The 20,040-nt window shown below is 38.6% G+C and overlaps 1 pseudogene and 1 gene segment (V, D, J or C); both read right to left on the bottom strand.

Moving 5' to 3' along the window:
* The window catches only part of LOC108432242, a 32,568-nt pseudogene extending 20,582 nt beyond the window's left edge, over positions 1-11,986 (bottom strand).
* A 19-nt stretch (positions 11,987-12,005) lies between these two features.
* Positions 12,006-12,908, bottom strand: LOC119261559. The segment is given in 2 exon segments: positions 12,006-12,644; positions 12,755-12,908. Coding segments are annotated over 2 exon segments (450 nt in total).
* Between the last annotated feature and the right edge of the window lie 7,132 nt (positions 12,909-20,040).

Raw genomic sequence — 20,040 nt, 5'->3', positions numbered from 1 at the left:
TTTTCTTTTGTCATTACTGTAGAACTAAATTCAAGCTCAAAGGCTTTGAGGTGATTATTCAGTGGATAAACACTTTAAAATAGAGCCAATCTGATATTACAAACTGGATCAGACTGCCAGCTCTGATAGTTCAGCACTGACACTGATACCTCACACATTATGAGAGACACAGTCAGGAAACAACTGCTGACCAACACACTGTAATTATAGCTCTATGCAAATGAAGAAATTTCCCCATCATCTTGAAATTGTAAGAGGGACAAACAATCTAACTTAATGCATTTACTCCAACATTTTATACACACCAAGAAACAATCAAGAAACTGTGGTGACTGTGCATTAATCATTTTGGGAAAGAGAGGATGAGTCTTACTTTGTATTAAATCACATCTCATTGGAGTTTGTTGCTGAGTGTGTCCCCTCCCTTTGCCCCCTCCTCTCTCTCTTATAGCTCATCCCTGCACTCTCTCCTTTATCTGCTCCTCAAGCGGCTCATCTCTTCACTCAGCACAGAGAGTCATCACACACTGACAAGATGCTGCCAGCACTCTGCTTATATCACACACCATATGGTACCCTCTACATTAGTCTTACATGTGTTGCAGAATATCGTTGCTGTCTAAAGAAAAGCAAGTATCCTCAAAATGTTACATTTACAGAAGATAAAAAAACCCTTTTTACTTTCAGTCTGAATTGAAAGTTTATTCCAAGAAATTTTGGAGTATTTATATTGTTCATTCATTATCAATGTTTCACTTAACGTAAAGGACATCTGCCGTGCTCCAATGATGGAGAAAAGTAAACACTAAAAAATGAAAATAAAAATGGAGAACATCTTTTTCTTTGGACAGTGACAATGTCACAAAAGTGCTAATGACAAATATGAAAAAACACTGACCTCCCACTGTTCCAGAATACTTAAACATTACTGTAACAGCTTCTTCTTTACAGGGGCATCACTAGAGGATAGCTAAGGGGACTAAGTCTCTATTAGGGGGCTCTGGGGGCATGACCCAAAAATGTCTCTTTATAAACAGCCTGTATTTATTGTGAAGTATTGTCTAAATGTTGAGCAGATTGAGTGGTTCTTTCATGTCAGTTCTTCTTTTTTGTATCTGCTGTATCCTGTATCCCATTTCTGACCTTGTTTTTTGTCTTACCCTTTTGCTTTGTGTTGATTTTCTGGTTTAAATGTTTTGCTTCTGTTTTTCAGCTGTGCTTTTGGATCAACCCTTTTATATTAAAGTTCTTCAGCCTCATCTGTTTCCATCTGCCACTGTTACATTTACTCATAACATTTAGATCTACGACTATTCATTTATTTGGCATAAATGTCCTTATAATAGTAATAATGATAATAATAATAACAATAATAATACTTGATTTGTATAGCAATTTTCATACATTAAAATGCAGGTCAAAGTGCTTTACAGTAAAAATGTAAACAAAAGTAGAACATACAAATAGATAATAACAGAAAAATGGTTATATTAATATCCATCCATCCATTTTCCAAGCAGCTTCTCCGTCAGGGTCGCGGGGGGTGCTGGAGCCTATCCCAGCAGTCTTCGGGCGGAAGGCAGGATACACCCTGGATAGGTTGCCAGTCCATTGCAGGGCAGTTTGCAGATACCCAGGGGAAATTTAGCATGTCCAATTGGCCTGACTGCATGTCTTTGGACTGTTGGAGAAAACCAGAGAACCCGGAGGAAACCCACGCAGACACGGGGAGAACATACAAACTCCACACAGAGAGGACCCCGGTCGCCCAGCAGGGGAATCGAACCCAGGCTCTCCTCGCTGTGAGGCGACAGCGTTACCCACCGCTCCACCGTGCCGTGGTTATATTAATAATAATTAAAAATTAAGTTGCACAAGATCAAAGCAACAATTGTAGACAACCAATCAACCAAAGGGGCATAAACAGGGCTCATATAAATAAGAGAAAAGCTATTCAAATAAATAAACAAATAAATAAAAGTAAAAATGAACAATTTAAACAAGAAATCACAATTTAAAGAATGAATAAAAGAAAAAAATAAATGCACAAAGTAGTATGTTGTCCATTGTAAGCTCAATGAAAACATTTTAAGTTTTTTAAGTGATTTAAAAATGTCCGCTAAGCCTGCCTCTCTAATGCTTTATTGTGCAGTGTTCCACAGTTTGGGTGTAGATGAAGTAGATGAAGGCTGCTTCCCCAAATGTATTTTTGCATGTCTAACAGACTAGCTGTGGAGGACATAAGGGCTCATGTAAGGACATAAAACAGCAGACTCTCAGTGAAATAAGAACATGCTGAACCGTTACAGTCTTTACATACAAGTAGAATGACTTTAAAATCACTTCTGGAAGGTACAGGGAGCCAGTGCAGTGTAACTAATACAAGAATAATGTGCTCTCTCTTCCTAGTTTCATTTAAAAGTCTGACAGCAGAGTTCTGAGTTAGCTGTCGTTTCTCAATTGGGAGACTCAGGAGACCAACTGTTATGGTTTTGAAAGTGAAATATTTTTTCATTTTTGTTTGATATAAGATTTCAGCTGGTCGACAGTTCAAGGTTTTTCTCTTTTGTCGTATTTTTCAGTTCATAAAGCACAGCATGTCATCAGTGGATGACAGGTCTGGATTGCAGGCAGGCCAGTTTAGCACCCGGACTCTTAATATGGAGTAATGCTATTGTAATACATGCAGAATGTGGTTTGGCATTGTCTTGCTGAAATAAGCAAGGCCTTCCCTGAAAAAGACGTCATCTGGATGGCAGCATATGTTTCCAAAACATGTATATATCGTTTTAATTGTTCCTTCCCATGCCATGTGCACAAATACACCCCTATACCATCAAGAAAACTTCAAATGTTGATTCGTCGGACAACAGGACACTTTTCCAATTCGCCTCAATCCATTTTTAATGAGCTCAGGCTCAGAGAAGTCGGCAGCATTTTTAGATCCTGTTTACATGTTTTCTTCTTTGCGTTTTAATTAGCATTTGTAGATACAAACTGTTTTCAGAGGCAGTGGTTTTCAGAAGTGTTCCTGAGCCCATGCGACGATTTCAACTTCAGAATCATGTCTGTTTTTAGTGCAGTGCCTAAAGATTATGGCCAGGAAAAACTCGTTTTCGGTCTTGTCCTTTTCATACAGAGATTTCTCCAGATTCCCTGAATCATTAAATGATATTATGTACCATAGATGATGAAAAGTAAAAGTTCTTTGCTATTTTATTTTGAGAAGCATTATTCTTGAATTTTGTTCGTGCAGTTCCACAGAGTGGTGAATCCCTCCTCATCTTTACTTCTGAAAGACTCAGCCTCTCTGGGATACTTTTTAAATACTCAATCATGTTACTGACCTGTTGCCAGTTAAACACCAAGTGTTTTTTTTTTAGCAGTACACAACTTTACCAGCCTGTTGTTGCCCCCATCCCAGCTTTTTGGGGGAAAAAAATATGTTTCAACATTTGATATGTTGTCTTATATTAACATATGGTTTAAATGATTTGCACATCATTGCATTTTGTTTTTATTTATATTTTGCACAGCATCCCAACTCTTTTGGAAATGGGGTAGTACATAAAACTGCATAATTTAATGTCTGTACTCACAGTGATCCCTAGTATAGAGCTAAATCACAGTGGTGGTAAGCAGGTGTATCCTGCGTGCATCTCTCATAATGTGAGACATATAAGTGTCAGTGCTGAACTATGAAAGCTGACAGTGTCCTACAGTTTGGTGCATCATGTGTACTGTGTGGAATAAAGGGACATCTACTAAATGTCCACCTCAGTGCTGACGATACTGAAACAATCTTCTCCACCACAAGAAATACAAAGGTGAGACTGAAGACACAATATAGAATTCATGATTCAATATGAAGAGAGTCTCTTAGGCTTTTCTGTCTTCTATTTTGGGGTGTGATTTGAAAGTACCTTAATCTGCAATCAGGAGAGATATTAATTACGCCTCCTTTTCTGAAACCTCCTCAACCTCTAAATGTTATGAGTAAATGTAACAGTGGCAGATGGAAACAGATACAGATCAGCTGCAGTTGAGAACTTTAATATCGAAGGGTCAGTCATGGGCTGGAGATTAGGGAACCAGCCGATTCGATTCCCTCAGCTGACAGTGCATGACTGAAGTACGCTTGAGCAAGGCACCTAACCCCCAATTGCTCCACGGACACTGTGGCTAGGGCTGCCCACTGCTCCGGGCAAGTGGGCTTACTGCCCCCTAGTGTGTGTGATCACTAGTGTGCATGTTTGTGGGTGTTTCACTGCACAGATGGGTTAAATGCAGAGGGCTAATTCCTTTGTGTGCACACACAGTAGGCTAATGGTTCTGAATTATTATTGATCCAAAACCTCTCAACCTCTATGAAAGAAAATGTAGTAGGTATGTTTATAAGACAAGCATCATTGTTAGCGCTACCCGAGCATGACCACACACATTCACTCACACATGAATAGGTCTCTTAAAGCCTTGCAGAACTTCAGTTACACAACATACACTTTGTATGTATCAAATGATGATTTCAAATGGTTTTAAAACAGGCATCTTAGCCAAACATAAACACATACCGGTCATTCATTATGTTTGCACACACACACACACACACACACACACACACACACACACACACACACACACACGCACACATAGACACACACACACACACACACACACACACACACACACACACACACACCTCCACACCTGCAAACCATAAAAGATCAAATAAAAGAACAGACTAAAGGAGGAGATGCCAGTTCTTTCACTCAGAGTACATAAAATGAAGAACCATCATTTACAACAAATGTAATAAAAGCACATTTACACAGCAGAGCTGTTGATAGTGTCCAGCAGTAAATCTGCTTAAAGATGTAACATTGAATTACTTCTTTAATCAGCATCAGGTGATGATCTGAGTTTTATTATTGCTTTATAAACAATCATGAAGAGACGTCTAAATTCAGAACATAAACACCTCAATTACAAAACAGTGTTAAACACAATTTAAGTTAAATGATAAATTCATAATTTTTAAATTTGAATAGTGGAATTTCTTTTCTTTTTCTTGTGACAAGAAATAAAGTCCACTGCCAAAATAAAAATCTACAGTTTCATTAAGTGCTCTGGTTGTTTGACCACTATAGTAAAACTTTATAGCAAAAACTTCATAGTTTAATAATATGAAATGCAGTTCCCTCCCGTGACCCTGAGTGAGAAGTGGCTTAGGAAATGGATGGATGGATGGATGAAATGCAGTCCTCAGTTCAGTAACACAGTTTCTTGTTGTTGTTAAGGTTTCTGTTTTTCACTGCTGTCCGAAAGCAGAAGTGAGTGTGAGCAGTGAGGAGGTTTTTGTCATGGTGTGATTCACTGTGATACCCAGTCTTTAGCAGAGTCGTCCCATGTGCTACAGTAATACACTGCAGAGTCTCCTACCTCCACATTACTGATGATCAGAGTGTAATCTGATTGAGACGAGTGTGTTGATGTGAATTTAGGAGAAGAGAAGCCAGATCCATATTCAGGAGAGCTCAAGCCATGATAATTCACTAACACATACTGTGGAGCTTCTCCTGGAACCTGTTTATACCAACGTGCAGCACTACTAGTAACAGTCCCCAGATTACAGTGCATAGTGATCTTCTCTCCTTTAGTGGGTGTGAGAACAGGAGGCTTCTGTGTCACCACAGTCACACCACTGACACCTGCAATAAAAGCAGCATCCATGTTACATTTGTTGATGTTCACATTAGATGTAGGCGAATGCTGAGGAGCTCCAGTGTTGTGAGATCTTACATGAGAGAGCAGTGAAGAGAGAGCAGAGTGCTGGCAGCATCTTGTCAGTGTGTGATGACTCTCTGTGCTGAGTGAAGAGATGAGCAGCTTGAGGAGCAGATAAAGGAGAGAGTGCAGGGATGGGCTATAAGAGAGACAGGAGGGTGCAGAGGGAGGGGTCACTCAACAACACACATTATATTAGACCATCTACCTCAGATTAATATCCTAGAAAATACATTGATAAATTATCTTCAGATATCTGTTAAACATTTTCAAGTCTATTAACTCACCATCAGCACGCTGATCATGTAGACACCTTCCTGTAACACTTAATGTTTCAGTATTTAATATTTAAATTTTTGTTTTGTTTCATTCACAGTAAAACAATTATATTATAACTAATTTTCTTCACATAGAATTGTTTAAAATGGAATAATATAATTCATTATTTTGTATGGAAATGCATTAATGTCCTGCATTTGTTTCTCTCTTATTCTGAAATGACTCAGCAAAACAGAAACTTCCTCATTTGCACAGAGCTGAAATGACAGAGTGGGGCAGCAGGTGTATCCTGAGTGAGAGAGGAGGTTCACACTGATTAGTGGACTGAATCGTCTCTTGGGGAAATCTCCACGTCAGTGCAGCTCTCTCTGATCCTTCACTGCCACCTACAGTCTCTCCTCTCACACTCACTTTAACACACACTCTCTACAGAGTCTGACTGTGAGAGAAAGCAGGAGATAAAAAACTCAAAAATCTGATTAATTAAAACATCATCATTCAAACATTAAGTTCAACAGTATAAAGAAATTCAAAGAGCTGTAGAAATGCGAGTAACAGCACAGCAGAGCACAAACTCTCACCAACAGAACAGAAAGAAATTAAAATCAAAAAGAAATGAGGAACAATGTGTGAAGGACTAAAGTAGATCTTAGAAACAACTGAACTTCTTTTTAGACTAATATGTCAGTGCAACTAAAAGATTTTTCACTTGAAAATACCCAGAAAAGTACAAATCCACCAAAATGTCACTGAAACTCATCAAACTCTGATCTTCTCATACTACTGAGTGATCCTCTCTCCTGCTGAACAGTAGACTGCAGTTCACTCTTCACAACATCAACACTGATGCTAAACACACAATATCTCATTGTAATTTAGTCTGAAACACATTCCACTAATCAGCCTCGTCATCTGTTCATCATTCTGTAGGAGTCATTTTCCACCTTTATCTCTTCCTGCTGTCTGCAGATTTCCATCTGAACTTTCCTTTTGGAAATCTCCTCACTCACACACACACATCTCTCTGAGCTCCTTCACTTTCTCTCATATTTTAGTGTATCTGTTGTCAGTGGCAGTAAAACTTCAGTGAAAGCTCCACAGTGGTTTGATCTGAACTTCAGTCTTTTAGCTCTTGTTCAGTTTAGTTTAAGCCTCAAGATCTGAGTCTCTCACTGAGAATTCCATTAGAATTCCCTCTCTTTACTGCACTTGTCTGAACAGTGGTCACTGACTCTGACCTGCTTTAATTAATTAAGAGACCCTTATTAGTCCCACAACGGGGAAATTTAACCTCTGCATTTAACCCGTCCGTGAAGTGAAACACCACATACACTCTAGTGAACACACACACACACACCCTTCCGGTCACAAGGCTGGTTCCCTAACCTCCAGCCCACGACTGCCACGACTTTAGATCATCCTTTTACATTCTCAGTGGCGTCATCAGTGACCATAGATATCACAACATCTCAGTATAACTGAGTCTCCAAAGCTCTGTTCACTATACAGCCAGAATAACATCTGATCATTTTATAATGCTGTATAAACCTGTTTCACTCTTTTAGTCATTCTCACTCTTATTCTTTACAGATACATTTCTTTCATCATGCTGGTTCTGTGCTGACGTCTCTCTGATTTAATGTCTAGAACATTATACTGTTTCTCCATCACCACGAGAAATGGACAACAAACTTTTTTAGTTATGCATTTTATTAAACTTCATCTAGCCAACGGGATGCTAACCATGTTATCCATCAGGATGCTAACCATGTTAGCTGCCGAGGCATTAACGGTGAAAGGAGACGAGGAGCTCCTCCACAGCCCAAAACTCTGCTGATTGGGGACTCGGTAGTCAGAGATGTATGGAGCAAAAGCATTAAGGCCTTTTGCTTTCCTCGTGTTACTGTCTGTGAAGTGATACCCATGATTCCACGCATACTGCATGATCATCCAGCTATGGAACGACTGATAGTGCATGTTGGCTCTAGCGATGTTTACAAACAACAGTCGGAGACACTGAAACAAGATTTTAACCATCTATTCGATATTCTGGAGTTTTCACAGTCTGAAGTGTTCATTTCTGGACCGATACCAACTGCACGTCGGGGTAGTGGTCACTTTACCAGACTGCTGTCTCTAAACAGCTGGCTCGCTACAACCTGTGCACATCGGAAGGTAAAATTCATTGACAATTTCAACATCTTTTGGAGACGTCCTGAGCTATTTAAACCTGATCAGCTTCACCCTAACAAGGCTGGGACTCAAATGCTAGTGGATAATCTACTGTATGGCATCACTCACATGCGGAACCTGCACCCAACCGCCAGCAGTAATGTCAGTCACAGGAGTTCACCATCTCCTGTCAGAGAATCTCTGCAACACTACAGTCTGCAGTCTTGTAGGAACTCACCTACTTCTCCTGCACACTCAGTGAATTCGCAGGTCTGACACTCTGGAGTCCATGCTCCTAGTCAGTGCTACATTCCAGTTCTTGTAAATAGCCGGTTGCATGGCTCTCAGATTCGGAATAAAAATGTAGCCAGAAGAAAACGTAGTAGTACAAGACATTGTAACAAATAAAATCTGATCCCGGTGAAATGCACAAGTAATGTAAGCTTTGTTGACCAACCACATCAAGTCCTGAAAGTCTTCTTACTAAATGTCTGCTCACTCACAAACAAGTCTTTTATCATAGCTAAATTAATTGAAGATTACTGTCTGGACTTCCTTTTTCTAACAGAGACTTGGCTTGATGGTAACGGAGCAATAGTACTAAATGAAGCTTCTCCTTCCAATTTTAACTATTTTAATGTCTCTAGAGTAAATAAGAGACTAGGGGAACAATCTACGTTTGAATATCTAGCAGTACAACTGAACAGTACTTATCCAGTTCTATTGATTGTTATATACCATCCTCCCAGACTACATACAGACTTTCTTGAAGATTTTGCAGAAATGCTTTCTAGGATTTTAATTGATTTTGATTATGTTTTAATTACTGGGGATTTTAATATTCACATGGATATACCCACAAATCCAGTCACTTCAGAATTCATGAGGATGCTTAACTCTTTTGGTCTCACACAACATGTATCAGGTCCAACTCATAGGCACGGCCACACCTTATATTTGATCATCTCTAAACGCATAGATGTTAATAATACTGAAATTACTGATGTTGCAATCTCTAATCATTTTGGTGTATTTTTCAATATGTCATTATCTATTAGAACACTCTGTGAAAAGCGCACAATAACCAAGCGTTATCTCAGTGCTGGCAGTGCCGTGGCCTTCACAGACATGATACAGTCCCTCCCTCCCCTCTCAGAAAATGGGAATGAGTTAGTTGAAACATGCATACACAGAGTTAGGAGCTGTATTGATGTTGTGGCACCATAAGTAACTAAAACTATTTCTGGAAGAATTAAGATGCCCTGGAGAAACACTACATCTATTATAAAACTTTTTGCTATCTATAAAACAACATTACAGACTTACAACAGTGAAGTGAAATCAGCACGGAAAAACTATTACTCTACCTAAATCGACTCAACCAGTAATAACTCAGCTGCCCTGTTCAGAAGTATAGATCGGCTAGTAAACCCCACCTCCCATGACTTCCCTGAATCCGTTTCAGTTGAAAAATGTGATGAGTTTGCAATATTTTTTAGGGACAAGATTACTAATTTAAGGCAGAATATAGCAACAAGCACTAATAGACTACCAGCCCTGATATCAGTTAGTCATCCTAACTGTAATATGTCTTACTTCAAGGAAGTTGACATGGTAACACTATTTGACGTGATTTCATCACTTAAATCCTCTACATGTGAACTGGACCCTCTACCAACATGCTTTTTCAAGCAGGTTCTGAGCTCATTATCTAATGAAGTTCTAATGATTGTTAATCAGTCTTTGCAACTGGGAGAATTCCCTAATATTCTTAAAACTGCAGTGGTTAAACCACTACTAAAGAACAGAAATCTTGATCCCACATTTCTCAATAATTATCGACCTATATCTAACCTTCCTTTTCTTTGCAAAATCATTGAAAAAGTTGTGTCAACCCAGTTGAATGATTATGTTAAAGTAAACCAAATAAATGACACTTTTCAGTCCGGTTTCAGAGCTCTCCATAGCACTGAAACAGCACTAGTTAGGGTAGTAAATGACCTGAGATTGAATAAAGATGCAGGCAAACTCTCAGTCCTTTTTCTCCTAGATTTAAGCGCTGCTTTTGACACTGTTGATCATGAAATCCTTATTGATCGACTACAGAGCTGGGTAGGCCTTAGTGGCTTAGTCTTAGACTGGTTTAGATCGTATCTAACTGGGCGCGATTACTATGTTGCATTAGGTACCTCTTCCTCCACACGTCAAAAAATAACTTGTGGCGTCCCCCAAGGATCAATTCTTGGGCCTTTACTGTTCAACCTATATATGCTTCCATTACCGCATATCATTAACAAACATGGTATTAGTTATCATCAATATGCAGATGACACTCAACTTTACATTTCTTTAGAACCTAAAGCCCTAAAATCAATTAGCTCACTGTTTGAGTGCATAGGTGATATACAGACATGGATGTCAGACAATTTTCTGCAATTAAATAAAGAGAAGACAGAGGTTCTTGTTATTGGCAGTGATTCACAAAAGAATGATGTTCAGACTTATTTAAATCAAATGAATCTGAAGGCCAAACAATGTGTTAAGAACTTGGGCGTCACTTTTGATAATGAGCTCAGCTTTAAATCACACATCATGACTACATGCAAGACAGCTTATTTTCACCTTAGAAACATCGCTAAGGTCCGAGATATGCTCTCTCCTGCTGATAGTGAAAAACTTGTCCATGCATTTATCACATCAAGGATAGATTATTGCAACGCTGTTTTATCTGCTCTCCCAAAGAGCTCTATCTCTCACCTACAGCGAGTTCAGAATGCTGCTGCAAGGGTCTTGACCCGGAGAAGAAAGAAAGATCATATTACACCTGCACTCCACTCACTGCACTGGTTACCTGTCAGTTTTAGAATAGATTTTAAGGTTCTGGTGATGGTTTTTAAATGTCTTCATGGTCTTGCTCCTCTTTACCTCAGTGAAATGATGGTGAGATATGTTCCTGTCAGGTCTCTCAGGTCTTCAAACAGTAATCTACTGGTGATTCCTAAAACCCGGTTAAAGATTGGCGAGGGTACTTTTAGCCACTACGGCCCAAAGCTTTGGAACTCTCTTCCTGAGGAGCTAAGAGGCATTACATCCCTGTACAGCTTCAAGAGTAATCTTAAAACCTTCCTGTTTAGATCTGCTTTTAGTTAAGAAACTTTTGTTCTATCTCTTTCATTTTATCTTTTTCAGTTTATTTCATTATTTTATTTTGTTTCCTTCTATCTTTATTTCTTTTAATGTGTTTTGCTTATCTTTGTTTTCTTTTTATTTATTCTGTAAAGCACTTTGAGTTGCATGTATGTATGAAAGGTGCTATACAAATAAAGATTATTATTATTATTATATTAATTCGGAAACCCTACGTCGTACAGTAAAACGGATCATTGCGTCGTATTCCGGAGAGCCAGACGGTTTGAACAATGTATAACATGCCCACATTGGATCAAATATGGATTTATAAAAACCGCAAATATAAAAAATATTAAGCTTATTTTTTAATAAAACTTTTGCTAACAAGGTATATTTCGCCCAAAATGGTTATTTTCTGAAAGGAAATACAGCTAAACTGGCTAGATAGCTGGCAAGCAGAGGTTCTAAGCTTTCATATGACATATTGGGTGTCGATATTGACCCTATAATTATTCATAAACACTAGCAAACATTAATTATGACACAGCGCCCGTTAAGAGGTTAAAGAAGTGTAATGTAGAAGAAGAGAGAGGTTTCTTACCAGTGACGATCAGCTTTGTTCCTTGGCCGAATACCACAGTGCTTCATTTCATATCCTCTCCCGTACAAAAACCTCCTCAGTTTCAGAAGTGAAAGTAGCGGAACTGAAACGTCCTCCAGACTTCAGCTCTCTCTTCTACTGTCTATGATCAGCACTGAGTCCTTCCACGTCCCATTCCAGTCTCTGGGAATTCCACATCTCTGGTATCCTGTGATTTCTTCACATGTCCTGCTCAAGAGAACTGCAGCTATAACTCAGCTTTTCTGCTCCAGGTGAGAAATGAGCTGAATGAAATGTAGAAGTGAATGTGAGCAGTGAGGAGGTTTTTGTCATGATCTCATTCACTGTGATACTCCTACGCTTGCAGAGCTGTCCCATGTTCCACAGTAATACACTGCAGCGTCTCCTACCTCCACATTACTGATTATTAACTGGTAGTCGATGCTCAAAGAGGCTTTAGATGTGAAGCGTGAAGATAGAAAATTATCTCCATAAAGATCAGGAGAGCTGTGAGAATGATAAAACCTCAACACAAACTGAGGAGCTTCTTGTGGAATCTGTTTATACCAGGAGACGTAGTAGCTGTGATCCTTTGCGATGTTACAGTCCAGGCTGACAGTTCTGCCCTGGTCAGTTAGTACTGAAGGGCTTTGTGTCAGAATTTTCTGTGAACTGACCCCTAAAACATAAACAACATTGGAGTTCATGAGCATCAACATCACTTTAAACACAATCCTAATCAAACAGATCTCATCAATGTACAGAGAAAAGCAGGAAGAGGGATCTTACATGTCAGAGCAGGGAGGAGAACACAGAGGGTTGGCAGCATGTTGTCTGTGTGATCAGCGGAGTGATGAACAGAGTGGAGGATGAAGAGAGGAGAGAGTGGAGGAGCTTTCATAAGGAGCTGAGGGAGGAGCCTGGATCTCTAACCACCCAATCAGGTCAGACTTTGTTTTACTGAGGAGAGAATTAGTTTTACACACTTTGTCGGTAAAAAAATCTTGTCTAAAGTACTCGAGAGCAAATGTGTTTAAAATGTGTCTAAAAACTGTGGAGATTATTTTTCAAGTGTTTTACCAAACCTGCAATATATGCAGACCAATGTAATTATAGTACATCATATAGCATGTCTGATGTTGGTTTCAAATCAACTCTAAAACCAACTCTATTAGATATCTTACACTTATTTGAAGTCTTTAATGAACAAATGAAAAATTAACCACTTGGCCCAAACTCCACTAATTTAATGGCACCATGATATATTTACTGAAATTAAGTGTGTTGACATTTTGACTGACTGGAATTAATCCTGAGACATAGAAATAAATATTTGATGTGAATTTTACAAACTTTTCTGTGGCACTACTTCATTTGGAAAGGTAATGTTTGCTGCTTTATTCTTCTTTTCTACAGTGACAGAAAGATACTGTATAAGTACAGTTTTGTTCACTGAGCTATAAACAATGTAAATGTACCCTGAAGCTTATAACAAAAGCCTTAAGGTTTATTTTGTGTAAACAAAAAGTCAAAACTGTGTGTTTAGAATAAATATATCCCAGAAATCTACAACCTCAACAATATGTCACAATGATGTTCCCTCACTTATTCTATTTTACATGTAAACTTGAAGGTCCCACCACAGTAGACATAGAAAGATAATGAAAGGAGTAAACCTCATGTATCAGGAACAGAGTTAAGTTAATATTTTGGTCTGTGTGAAAAATGACTAAACCCTTTTTTAATGATTTACTGCAAATACACATGAGTGTAACAGATGATTTGTCCTTCAAACTATGTTTCTAAAACATCATAAAATAAAGTTAAAACAGCATCATTTTAAATATTATTAGTTCTTGTGTGCTGGTGTGCAGGATGCTGTATCTCCTCACACTGTATGGAACCTTCGGCATGTGTGGGAGTGTTTGATGTGGTGAGTAGAGATTCCTGACAGTCCTACAGACACACACACCATCATCATCTGCTGATATTAGTTGAAGATGATGATTCTATTGATGAAGAATCATCATTCTGTCTGTGGACCATCGTAATGTTACATTATTGTATTCACTGTTTACAGCATAAAACATCATGAAATTACTGATTTAAAACCTTTATAAATTACACATAAAAGGATAAGCAAAAAACATACATACCAAAGTCTCCTACATTATTAATGGTACATTTGCAGTCTTATTTAGATTACACTGGTGTTTTCACTGTTAGAAGGGGGCAGTCATGGGCTGGAGGTTAGGGAACCAGCCCTGTGACCAGAAGGTTGCCCGTTTGATCCCCTTGGCATGACTGAAGTGCACTTGAGCAAGGCGCCTAACCCCTAATTGCTCCCTAGGCACCGTGGATAGGGCTGCTCACTGCTCCGGGCAAGTGTGCTCACTGCCCCCTAGTGTGTGTGTGTGTGTGTGTGTGTGTGTGTGTGTGTGTTCACTAGCGTGCATGTATGTGGGTGTTTCACTGCACGGATGGGTTAAATGCAGAGGTCTAATTTCACAGTGTGCAACACAGTGACAAATTCTAAAAAGTGATTTCAAGGGAGGTTTTTGTTATTAGCAGAAGTGAATGTGAGCAGTGAGGAGGTTTTTGTCATGGAGTGAATCACCGTGATACAGACTCCCTAAGAAAGCAGCCATATGTCTGACAGTAATACACTGCAGAGTCTCCTACCTCCACATTACTGATGATCAAAGTATAATCTGATTGAGATGAGTGTGTTGATGTGAATTTAGGAGAGGAGAAGCCAGATGGAGGGGTCACTCAGCAGCTCAAATTATACTGAAACATCTACAAAATTTCCTGTGTGTTAGAATACGTGGCCGAGGAATAAACTTCACAAGCTCCTGAACACTTGAACGTTATTGTACCATTTATTCAGTTGTTCTCAAAGTAAGCGCCCACTTTTCTTCTTTGCATAAACATTTTACAAATTTATGAGAATTCCTTTCACTCATTTAAATGGCAACGTATGTCTTTTAATGCATTACATTAAATGTCCACTTAGAGAAAGATACAATGTTTCTTCATTTACAAAGACCTAAAATTACAGTGTTGGTCTGAAGTTGTTTCCTGAGTGTTTCTCTCATAATGACGGATGTAACAGTGTCGGTGCTGAATTATGTAGGCTGGCACTGTCATACAGTTTGGTGTATCATGTGTTCTGTGTGGGATAAAGTTGCATCTACTGAATTTTCACCTCAGTGTTTCTGACATGACAAGAACTTGCCTGCAATAGGAAATGCAAAAGGTATGACAAAGGAACAATGCAGAATTCAGTATTCAATATGAAGCATCTGTTACACATCTCTCTGTCTCCTGCTTTTACAATATGATCAGAAATGAACCCCAGTCTGGAATCAGGCGAGATCTTAGAGGTGAATTCTTGTGGAAGGAGCCATCCCTTCTAAATCCTTCTCTGTATTTAGTTTGGCCTGATTCTGTTCACACTGTAGTACATATTTGATGACAGCTCTCATTCTGAATCTCCAGCATCTTTCTCTTGTTCCAGACACAAACTCAACCTCTACAAAGAAAGGGAAGAGGTGCCGTCTCTGTGCTTCAAGCAAGCAGCACGATCATGTGATGTAAACGTATTTACTACATTTATAAGACACACATCAGTGTTGGTGCTGACTGAGCATGAACACGCACATTCGCTCACACATGAATGGGACTCTTTCTGAGAGCCTGCCTTAATTTGTAATGTTCACAGTGTGCAGTTAGTCTGAAAATACTTCAACGTTGTTATTTGATATTTAGTGAAATGTCATGACTGAGCTAGACAAACTTGTATCTCGTGATAATTTGAAATTGTTTTAAAACAACTGAGTTCATTACACACATAAAAATATTTATATAAGAAGTGTAGAACTCATGATAATATCCAATAGTGAGGTTCTTAAAATGAAGCGACAGATCATAATTTGTCTTATTATTACAGCATGACCAATTATGTGATGTTTAATCTGAGAATGTGAGCACTTAAAACAGGAAGCCATGTGTAACACCAAGACTTAAAGATGAAGACTCCACAATTGTAAAGACAGCAGTTCTAGACTCGGTAATCTAGCAGCTCACCATGATGCTGACATTGATCTACATGACCACACATTCTCATGTGAAATTCATAATGATATGTATTTAATTGACATAATAATGTTTAGAGAATATTTCACTGCATTTATTATTCAGATTAATACTTATGTAGATACAGTGCAGCTTGAAGCTGACCTCTCATGAGCGTCATAATACTAGAATGCAACGCAGTAACTGCTTTTCTTGTGAGAAAAATCTTTTAAAAATAAAAATAAAGACACTTTAGAAAAAATAATTTTTTTTCTTAAGTGCTCTGGTTATCCATTATAGCAAAATATATAATGGCAACATTGTAGAACATAAATTACACTGAATGCAGCTTAGTTCTCACTACAGTAGTGCAGATTGTTGTTTCTGTGCTTCTTCTGTTGTCTGAAAGCAGAAGTGAATGTGAGCAGTGCACAAATATGTGGACTAAACTGTGGAAACTGCTTTGTTTGCTAAATAAATTGTGTTTGCTAAAATTGCAATCTATGCAGATATTAATGAACACAAGTCCAAAATATAGTGCTTAATATGAAACGTTGGAAGTTGTTTGTGTTAGGTATCTTAGTCTTTATTTAAAGTCTTTATTGCTCACATGAGAATTTAATCTAATTTCACAGCGTGCAACACAGTGACAAATGGTTGTTAATTCTATTCTAAATTCTATTCTAAAAAGTGATGTCCGTTTCAAGGGAGGTTTTTGTTATTAGCAGAAGTGAATGTGAGCAGTGAGGAGGTTTTTGTTAGTAGCAGAAGTGAATGTGAGCAGTGAGGAGGTTTTTGTCATGGTGTGAATCATATACGTATATACGTATTCACTAGCAGAGTCGTCCCATGTCTTACAGTAATACACTGCAGAGTCTCCTACCTCCACATTACTGATGATCAGAGTGTAATCTGATTGAGACGAGTGTGTTGATGTGAATTTAGGAGAAGAGAAGCCAGATCCATATCTAGGAGAGCTCCAGCTATGATAATTACTTATCACATACTGTGGAGCTTCTCCTGGAACCTGTTTATACCACACAGCTTCATAATTAGTAACAGTCCCCAGATTACAGTGAATGGTGGTCTTCTCTCCTTTAGTCGCTGTGAGAACAGGAGGCTTCTGTGTCACCACAGTCACACCACTGACACCTGCAATAAAAGCAGCATCCAGGTTACATTTGTTGATGTTCACATTAGATGTAGGCGAATGCTGAGGAGCTCCAGTGTTGTGAGATCTTACATGAGAGAGCAGTGAAGAGAGAGCAGAGTGCTGGCAGCATCTTGTCAGTGTGTGATGACTCTCTGCGCTGAGTGAGGAGATGAGCAGCTTGAGGAGCAGATAAAGGAGAGAGTGCAGGGGTGGGCTATAGAAGGGACAGGAGGGGGCAGAGGGAGGGGTCACTCAACACTTCCCATCTACACATCTCATGTGTGTTACAGAACATGTTAGAGATTAATTTTACATGAAGACTTTGAAGACTATTAACATAAAATTAGACTTCCTCACCACACAATACCATTATAAAGAAATGTATATTCAAGTTTTAATGGAAAATAATAAGGAAGGTCTTATTTTACATTTCAGTTAGTACAACTTACAATTTATTGTGAATGGCATAACATTGCATATTCACATAGATTGAAATGTTTTCTTATACATTACTGCATTTGTGTCTCTGTTTTTCTGATGTGATGTACTACACACATGGATCTCAACAGTTTACAGCCCCAAATATGTCTTGGTTGATCAACTACATTCGGAGAAAGCAGACAATAGTGTACATTTCATTTATCACCGTGCTCTTCACCGGGCCTTCAGGAACTGAACCAGTATGAGATCTTCACCATATCAGAATATGAGATAATCTACACTCTCATGTGTCAGAGAATATATTAATGATTGATTGACATTTTTCTCCCAAATGTTTATAAAGTTCAATAACACTTAAGATGATACTGAGTGACTACAAATTAATGTAATAATAATAAATTTGTATGGAAATATTTTTTATTTACATTAATGTCCTGCACATATATCTCTGTTATTCTGATATGACTCTTCCTCATTTCCACAGAGCTTTTCTTCAGTCAAACAAAATGCTTGTAACGGTTGGGAGCGAGGAGGCGGACGCATGTGCTGAGGTAAGCGACGTTCATTAAGGGCAAATCCAGGGTCATAGTCACAACAGTCCAGGGTCAAACATCCAACACGGAGAGCAGGAGGGACAGACATGACGGAATGAACACTGAATCACACACCAAACACCTCGAGAATACAAGACATCCAATAATTCAACAGTTCAGACAAAGAACAGTCAAGACAAAGGCCAAACACAGAGCTTAAATACAACAGGGCCAACAAGGGATCACAAGACACAGGTGGAAACACGGGTGGGAACAATCAGGGGCAGAGTCACTAAACAAGGGGGCTGGACTACAAAACCAAAACAAAGAACACGAGGGCTAAACCAAAACACGAACACATGGACAGGACTGGGAGGGGCCAATCTTGACAATGCTGCGCTAACTCAGCAGGCTGTATTTAATACTATCATCAATGTTAAAATGGATAGCTTCAGTTTTGGGGTGAGTGATCAAAAATAAAGCAATTCATTACAATTACTAATTTAAATTTAACATTAATTTACATTTAACCCTCCACTTTTTAAAGTGCTTAGGCGATGTCCCACCACTATTTGATTAGGTCCAGGACACATTTTTAAAAATCTCTCTAAACTGCATAGACCACTGACAGACAGAGACTAGACTCAGCAACAGAACCCATCAAAATCTCCATTTCAGCTTGAGAACAGGACATTTTACAAACAACCAAACTTTCATGATCTCAGGTTTAGTGAAAGGACTGCTGCAGCTCAGGACTCCAGGAGAGCAATGTTTTTAATGCAGTACACATGTTAATGTGCCTGGTAACCATTTATGCTCCATATGAAGTTTACTAAACGTTTCATTATTGTTCACTGCTACCTTGCTAAAATAAGATATGATGATCTTCAGAGATGCTAGCTAGCAATGTCCAATCTCGGATTCTCATGCTGATACGCTAATTAATCATACACACATTTCAAAACTCGTTCGTGTAGTAACACACCATCAACACACAAGGCAGTAATGAGTTATTTTATTTTTTCACATTTTGTTTATTACAATTTAAATCAGTCATTTAACTGAATGGTATAATGGTGTGCATGTGTTGATGCTTTTTTGTCAAATTGCATTTGTTTCACTATGAGTCAGACATGAAACAGAGAAGCTTCCTCATTTGCTCAGAGCTGAAATGACAGAGTGGGGCAGCAGGTGTTTCCTGAGTGAGGGAGTGATTAGTGATTAGTGGACTGAATCGTCTCTTGGGGAAATCTCCACGTCAGTGCAGCTCTCTCTGATCCTTCACTGCCACCTACAGTCTCTCCTCTCACACTCACTTTAACACAAACGTTAATAAAGTGCATAAAGAAAATCTGATACAAAATTGAAAACTATTCGTAAAAATCATCTGCATCATTCATCAAAGCAGGATAGTTCCATATAGCTGTGATGTAATTAAGACAATATGAGTGTGCTACTTATATTTGTGCAAATCCCATACACTACCTTTCAGAATGATTAGAAACCTTGCTTAAGATTTAGCCCACTGAATACTGAAAATGTAAAAGACATCTCATTTTAGTGGTCATTCAATGGAAAATCCAAATCTTAAAGCGTCTAGTCAGGTTTATTTAAAACTTGCTTTCGGTACTTTGAATGTCCTCTGCTTGCCAGCAGCATTGAATGTTTTCTTATGCAGCGGAATGAAGATCGCCAAGCACTGTGAAAAAAAGGGGTTTTAACCTACAAGGTACACACAATGTAAATGTACCCTTAAAGGTACAACACTGTCCTTTAGGTCAGATTCATACATACATTCACTTTCAAGGGGAAGGACGTACTGTTGTAGCTTTTCATAACTTTTTTTAGAAAAATAATAACAGATAAATAAA

Source organism: Pygocentrus nattereri, chromosome 14 (assembly GCF_015220715.1).
Source record: "Pygocentrus nattereri isolate fPygNat1 chromosome 14, fPygNat1.pri, whole genome shotgun sequence".
NCBI classification, from domain to species: domain Eukaryota; kingdom Metazoa; phylum Chordata; class Actinopteri; order Characiformes; family Serrasalmidae; genus Pygocentrus; species Pygocentrus nattereri.
This window is presented reverse-complemented; position numbering and strand designations above follow the sequence as displayed.